The sequence below is a fragment of the Phodopus roborovskii genome, unplaced genomic scaffold (genome assembly GCF_943737965.1).
Source record: "Phodopus roborovskii unplaced genomic scaffold, PHOROB, whole genome shotgun sequence".
NCBI lineage: Eukaryota > Metazoa > Chordata > Mammalia > Rodentia > Cricetidae > Phodopus > Phodopus roborovskii.
The window spans coordinates 19282223-19289755 of record NW_026126485.1 but is presented as its reverse complement, the minus strand read 5'-3'; the positions used below and the strand labels follow the sequence as shown (position 1 = coordinate 19289755).

Here is a 7533-nt window from a genome sequence, read left to right as displayed (position 1 = left end):
AACCCTGAAGTCCCACTGAAGGGAGTAATGTCACTAAGGGGTTAAATGAGGGCCTCAGGATTAGAAAGACCCCTGAGCCTCTGTCCCCTAGACCTGCCTTCCTTGATTCTCATGGTCCCCATGGAGCAGGGTCAGCCCCTACTGGGACTTCCAGCAGGCTGGGAGGAGCTGTGGGATTGGCCAGGTCAGCCTGCCTTCCTTCCCTGCTGGGAGCTCCCAGAACCACCCCTGGGCTGCCCAGGAAGCAATAGTGGTGAAAAGCAGATCTCTGAGGGCCCAGCCTCACACTCTAGACAGCAGGGTCCATTGCCGAGGACCCTGAGCCCACTTCAAGACAGACGGACCACAGCACAACTAAGTGATGCTCCGTGACCAGTTAACCATGCTGCTGGGTCTGCTCAGTGGGGTGTGGCTACCCACAGGCTCAGGAAGGCCTGGACCCCCATCTATCCCTGCTCAGGCCTGGGCTGCTGCCAATCAGAGCTGGATTCTGGATCCTCTGGTACCAGCCTCTGCCTTGGGTAGCTGGAAGGTCTTCCTGAGCCTGCAAGACAAACAGCAGGGTACAGGTGGGCTGCAGGGAGGGCAGAGAGTGGCTGCTGGCATGTCTTTGCCCTTGGCTCCCCAAGAAGCGCTCCAGGAGACTTGTAAGGCTGTGGCTTTTACTCAGGTGGGTCTGTAGTGGTCGTGTTGATGATGTCAGTGTTGGTGGGTGGTGGTGAGGACAGGCACTCTGCTTTGTACAGAGCACAGGTTATGTGGCCTTGGGCAGATTTTCAATCAAATCTCAAGTCGTGGATCTTCCATTTAAATGCCTATGGGCTTCAGATTCATTCATCTCCATCTCTGGTCTATTTTCTTCCCCCTCTCCATTTTTTTTTTTTTTTTGAGTCATGGGTTCCTGTAGCCCAGGCTGGCCTCTGTGTAGGATCTTTAGGTCCCACTTCTGACCTCACCTCATGTGTGCTGATATACAGTGCAACCACGTTTGGTTTAAGGGACCTAGGATTGTGTGCATGTGAGGAAAGCTGTACCAACTGAGCCACATCTCCAGCTGCTGAATCTATTTGCCTAATTAGCAGCCAGGAAGACGTAGTTGACAAATACATGTCCCTTGCTCCCCTCCAAACCATCGTGGCTCTCACTTTTCTCTGAACAAGTCTAGGCTCTCAGAGCCCACAAGGTTCTACATTCTTTGACCTCTCCTCACTTCACTCCTGACACATGGTGCTCTCTCTCGCTCTCTCTCTCTCTCTCTCTCTCTCTCTCTCTCTCTCTCTGTGTCTCTCTCTGTCTCTCTCTGTGTGTGTGTGTGTTTAGAGTGGGTTTTGCTATGCATCAAAGACTGTCCTCTAGCTCAGTGATCCTTCTCCTGGGACCATCGGTGTGAGTCACCACATCCATCTTGGAGCAGAGGTTTTGTTGTTTTAGCCCAGATCTTAGGGAGCTTAGGGCTGGCTTTAAGCTTCCTGTCTCTGCCTCTTGAAGGTTGGGATTGCTGGTTTGCACCACAGCCCAGATTGTGTGGTTTTGGAAGTGGAGCCCAGGACCTCAAGGATGCTAGGCAAGTACTCTACCTATTGAGATACATTTCCATTCCAGGGCAGAAGTTATCTAAGTTTGTTCTTTCCGATATTCCTGTCCCCAAGCCCTACAACAGGGCCAGACACACAGTGGACATTGTTGAATGAATGAATGAATGAATGAATGAATGAATGACTAGTAGCATATCCCTTTCTGGACTGTGAAGCAGATGAACAAGAAATGCTCTATCTGTATTCAGTTGGTGTTCCAGAAGGGCTTTGGGGATTCTTATTCTGTGCTGAGTTCAAATCCTGCTTCATTGTTGGAATCTGTAGCTTGCCTTCTCTAACCTTTCCTTACTCCCATGTCATAGAGGTGACAATCCTGGGTTCCTGCAGAGTGCATCTGGCCATGCTCAATAGGGAACCATTTCCCAAACCTCCTGGATTGGTATTTGCCTAACAAATCTTGGAATTCAGGAGACCCGGTTGATCTGTCTCCTCTCAATATAGGTTTCACTAAATAGTCCAGGCTGGCCTGGAACTTGCGATCCCATGCTTCTGGGTGCTGGGGTTATACACACACTACCATGCCCACTCCACCGTCTGCATCAGCTGCCTCCCAGCCAAGGCTGCACCTAGCAGAACAAAACTCAGTCTAGCTCACTGCTGAGTCCAGAGCTGCACCTGCCCCTCATGACACAAGACACTTAGGTTGGCAGCTTTCCCTGCAACTGTGTGGCCCCAGGCAGCTCTAAGCCTCTAAGCCTCAGTTTCCTCATTTGGAAATAGGGATGTAGTAACATTGGCCCCAGCATCACAGGTAAGACACAACATCTAGTCTGGGTTTAGCAGGGGAGGGGGGAGTAGGGATTGTCTCTTTTTTTCCCCTCTAGTTCTGGGAGTGGAATCCAGGCCCTTGGACTTGTATAGGGAACACTTGGGAGGCTGAGGCAAAAGGATAGTGAATTCAAGGCCAACCTTTGCTAAATAGTGAATTTGAGGTCAGCCTGGGCTTACGCTTACATGAGACCTATCTCAATAACTTTTTTTTTTTTTTTGGTTATTCAAGACAGGGTTTCTCTGTATTGCTTTAGAGCCTGACCTGGAACTCACTCTGTAGACCTGACTGGCTTTGAACTCACAGAGATCCTCCTGCCTCTGCCTTCTAAATGCTGGGACTAAAAGCATGCTCCACTAATGCCTGGCCAAACAAAAAATTTTAAAGGTTTCAAGTAGTTTCTTCTTTTCCTTTTTAAAGTTTTCTTTCCAATGCTGAGCATGGTGGCACACACCTTTAAACCCAGCCCTTGGGAAGCATAAGCTGGTGGTTCTCTGGGAATTCCAGGCCAGCTTGATCTACACAGCAAGTTCTAGATAGCTGGGGTTACATAGTAGGACCCTGTCTCAAAAAAATGTAATTACACTTACTTTGTGGGTACCCATGAGGGCAGCTGGTGGGAACTGGTCCCTTTATTGTATCATATTTGGCAGAAGTGCCTTTGCTCACTGAGTTATCTTGCTGACCTACAGTTACTGTCAGTTACTATGTATACCAGGTGGGTCAGGTGGGTCCCTAATGACTGTAGATACTTGAAAAGGTGTTAGACCCCCTAGAAATGGAGCTATGGGTGATTGTGAGCCACCCTGTGGGGACAGAGTAACCAGTGCTCTTAACTGATGTCATCTCTAGCTGTCCCTTTGACTTTTCCTTTTTCTGTGGTGTTGGAAACGGAACCCGAGCCTTGTGCGTGTTAGGCAAGTGCTCTCCTACTGAGCTCCAGCTCCAGAGTCTCAATAACTTTCCCACATAGGCGTCAATCTTGAGACACCCCCCCCAATGGCTGTGATGTACATGGTTGCATCACCAGGCCCAGCTTTCGAATTTAATTTGGACGAGTTTTGTATGGGAGTGTGTGTGGAGGTACTCATTGTCTAAAGGACAGAGGTTGATGTTCAGTGTCTTTTCCTTTATTTTTAACAAAATTTATGGGTGTTTTGCCTGCACGTACATCCGTCTGCTACATGCATGCCTGGGGCCCTGAGGAGGGAGTTGGATCTCTGGAGAAGCTGTGAGTTGCCATGTGGGTGCTAGGAATTGGACCCAGGTCTTCTAGAAGAATAGTGATCTTAACCACTGAGCCACCTCTCCAGCTCCCTCCTGCCTTGTCTGATAAGCACTCTCACTGATCCAGGAGATCGTCAATTCAGCTGGGCTGGGCTGGCTTGCAGCCCCAGGGCTGATGTTACAGGCATGAGTCCCATCTCATGTGAGTGCCGGGGATCTGAGCTCGGGTCTTCATGCTTGCACCATATCATTTTACTAACTCCCCAGCCCTTGATTTGGAAGATTTTATCCAACAAAAATTATTAGAAAGGTTGATAACTTGGTGCAGGCCACACAGCCAGAAGGAGGAATCAGAATTGAAACACAGGCCACCTGCCTTCAGCGTCCATGCCTTTATGTCAGGGGTAGAAGTGGATAGTAATTATTCTCATCCCTCTGGCCCAAAACTGCACAGTGCTGACTGTCCTGTTTTTGCTTGCAGGTGCTTTCCAGGCCTGGTTGCACAGCCGTCAGGGTCCTTAATCATCTTTGTTTCGGCCACTGTTCCTCCTTCTATATTCCCAGCTCGGATCTCACCCCTGTAGTCCTCTGCAACAGCTGTGTGCCCGCTCAAAAGCGCCGGACATCGGTGGTGCTGTGGTGCAGAGCTGGCCATGTAGCCTCCCCTCGGCGAGTGAGGATGTCGGTCTCCCTGGTGCAGAAGTGTCAGTGCCGTCCGAAGCTGTGAGCTGAGCATCGAGGACGACTGCACAGCGCATGAACCTTGAGAAGAAGCAGAAGATGTGGTAGAAAGACGTGACCTGAATGATGTACATCAGGTCAAGAGAGCAGGGTAGGAAGGACAGATGGACAGATCCACAAGACCCTCATCTTGCTCCTGGAACACAAGACATGGTCTGCCAGTCGTGGGTTTAGACCACTAATAGTCATAGCATGTGGGCTGGGGTGTAAGTCAGCGGGAGAGGACTGACTGACCATGCATGAAGAAGCCCTAGAAAGGTGAAAATTAGCTGAGGTGTGAGATTCACAGGACCCTGTGATGGAGGGAATATTTCTTCCACAAGTGCTAACTCACAGCATCTTCAAGAATAAGCTCTCCGTGGTTCCACTGGGTAGGATTTCACAGGTGAGGTCATTTTGCAGATGAGGAAACTAAAGCCACTGAGGCTTCATCACTGAGGGGAGACCTCGAGACACAGGCCTTGCTCACGCACGCGCAGCACAGCTCCTGGTTGAGCCCCCTCCCCCAGCCTGGGTTTCCGCTGTTGTCCACGAGGTGGCACTGCATCTCTCTCTGTCCGAGCCAGACACACTAACTGCTAGGATGACAGCACCACCCAAACCCAGACACTCAGCAAAGATGACCCCATTCTAGGGACACCAGAAAAACAGCAGCAGCAGCAGCAACAACAACAACAAAAACTCATGGCAGGCAAGCGGGAAGCAGCTGCTGGGAAAACCTGGCCCCAACCAGAGGCGACCCCGAATGTGAGCAGCTGCCTCTCTCATTGACAGTGGCTGGGGTTTCCCTTATTGCCCCATCCTAGTCCCGGCAGCAGCCCCACGCCCAGCCTGGCATTCCACGGGAACCATAAAGGTTGGCCAAGTCCAGCTGTGCGTGTGTCTCTTTTACTAGGGTTCCTGGGTGGGTGGGGGGGCTCTTTTCTCAGCTAGGGGGCAGGGTGTGCAGCAGCCAGGCGGCCTAGCTTTGGGCGGCTGGAACCAGGGCTCTGGCAGATGGGCCCGTTTGGCAGAGACTCAGAGACATGTGGAAGGTTGCCTCCAAATGCCCCCACCCCCAGTGCAGGGTGGAGGGAGCTGGTCAAGCGCCCCCCTCCTTCCTGCCTCAGGAAGGAAGGCACCAGGTGAGGGGAACAGGAGGGCCCCCCACAAGGAAACAGATGGGAGCTGCGACCCCTGACCTCACAGGCCTGAACAGAGGGGTGGGAACCTGCCTGGATGCCAGCTCCCAAGAGCGTCCTAGAGGGAGGGTCATGGAGCCCTGGGGGTGGGGGCGCCCTCCTGCCTGTCCCTAGAGCTTGGTGGCAAGCCTCATGCAGTGACTGAGCTGGCAGCGCAGCCCTGGCACCCCTTTCCTGGCGGGCACAAGATGCCTGCACCCCTCCACCTCAGCTGTGCCCACCTCCTGCCAGCTTGGAGAGCCAGCTGGGAACCTTGGTGCCAGGGGGGGCCCAGAGTCACTGAGCCCTCCCAGGCAGTGCCAGTCGGCCTCTGCTGCTGCCCCCCAGGCCCAGTAATGGGTGGGTAATGAGTGCTGGGGGAGCGAGGGGGAGGGGCGGGGAGGCAGGTGCCACAGGCTCTGGCACCGGGGGCTGCTAATCAGGTTTGCCAACGCCATCTGTCATCGTGCGAGCATCTGGGGCTCAAGGTGACCCTGTCACCCTCAGTTACAATTATGAGTTTGGCATCTGTATTAAAGCCCGCCAGCCGGCCAGGCAGGGGAGGGCTGGGGTAGGTAAGGGGGTGCATGGTGAGCCCCATCCCTGGGGTCTGGTTCCCAGGGGTTGTGTAGCTGCCAAGGCATGAAGCTTCTCTGCACTGTGTGTATGTGTGTGTGTGTGTGTGTGCGCGCGCGCGCGCACTCACACAATATGAGTATACACACACCTATCCTAGCTTCCTTAGCTATTCTCTCCTAGTGTGACTGGGCACAGGACTGGGGAGTCTTGGGGTTTGTTTCTGAATGGTGACTGTGTATCTGAAGGTATGGTAGGGTGGGAGAAGATGGATATGTCACTATGGGTTTCTAGGTAAGCATGGATGTGGGTATGCTGAAAGAGGAATGACAGAGACGATGAGTGTTAGGTGTGAATGTGTGGAGTGTGTGTGATTGTGGATGTGCACCAGAGAGCATGTAGTACTGTAGCCCCTACAGTTATAGGCTGTGTGTGTGTGTGTGTGTGTGTGTGTGTGTGTGTGTGTGTAAAACAGCAGCTGGCAGGGGCTATGGACATTCACCCCAGATTCTCTGCAGCCCCATCAGCCTGTTCCCGCCCTCCACAGCCCAGCTCTAATCCAGAGAGTTCTGACAAAGACCCAGGGCTCTGAAGATCACAGTCCTGTTTTTGGTTTCTCTGTTCTTGGAACTGTATTCTCAGTTCAAGATTCCAGTTCTGAACAATGGGATCTAGAATTTTTTTTTTTTTCGGAGACAGGGTGTCTCTGTGTAACTTCCCTGGCTGTCCTGAAACCCTCACTGTAGACGAGGCTGTCCTCAAACTCACAGAGATCTGCCTGCCTCTGCCTCTGCCTCCCGAGTGCTGGGATTAAAGGAGTGCACCACCCCTGCCTGGCAGATCTGCCAGACTTTTAGACTGAGTTCTAGAACAAGAATCTAGGTTTTAGATTCTGGGTCCTGCATTCTTTGATCTGGTTTTCTACATGTCAGCATCACTGGGTCTAGAGTCTTTCCTTCTTTCTGATTCTGGAGATGGAACCTGCACATACTATAGTGATAAAAGCTTTACCGCTCTGCCCTGCCCCCAGAGTCTCATTAGAGGATTCAAAGCAGGTGCTTTAATGCTGAACCTCACCCCTGCCCCCTAGAACCTCGACTTTGACTATGAATTCTAGGACATGGGTTACATAGGCTGAGTTCTGGGTCTGGGCTGTTATCTCTGTGTGCTCATCCTGGACCTGTCTCTGCCTGGGGTTCTATAATTAAGCCTTCAATCACAACCCCTAAATATCAGTGTATAGACAACATTTGACCACCAGGGGCCGCCCTTGTTCTAGATTTGGGCTAGACTGCCCTAGTTGTGGGGCCACAAGGACTGGCATGACCCAACTTTTTGAGGAAGACTGGGGAGCAGCTTCCTTATTCTCCCCTTTCACCTCAAATCTCATGTGAAGATTCATGCCTTTCATCTCCTACCACCAAAATGTGAGCCCAGTGCCCAAACAGCCCTACAAAAGTGTCTC

At 51.9% G+C, this 7533-nt stretch overlaps 1 protein-coding gene across 1 annotated transcript; it reads left to right on the top strand.

Moving 5' to 3' along the window:
* Positions 1 to 58: 58 nt before the first annotated feature.
* On the top strand, positions 59 to 4557 carry Dand5 (DAN domain BMP antagonist family member 5). The gene is made up of 2 exons (XM_051194985.1): positions 59 to 670; positions 4073 to 4557. The coding sequence occupies exons 1-2, from the start codon at positions 362 to 364 to the stop codon at positions 4316 to 4318; spliced, it is 555 nt and encodes a 184-aa protein (XP_051050942.1). The 5' UTR covers positions 59 to 361; the 3' UTR covers positions 4319 to 4557.
* Positions 4558 to 7533: the final 2976 nt, after the last annotated feature.

Excerpts from the sequence above, each read along its gene's own strand:
- Dand5 (XM_051194985.1), top strand. The coding sequence starts at position 362 with ATGCTCCGTGACCAGTTAACCATGCTGCTGGGTCTGCTCAGTGGGGTG. Across the intron at positions 671-4,072 it reads AGGCTGTGGCTTTTACTCAG|GTGCTTTCCAGGCCTGGTTG; the intron begins GTGGGTCTGTAG and ends TTTTGCTTGCAG.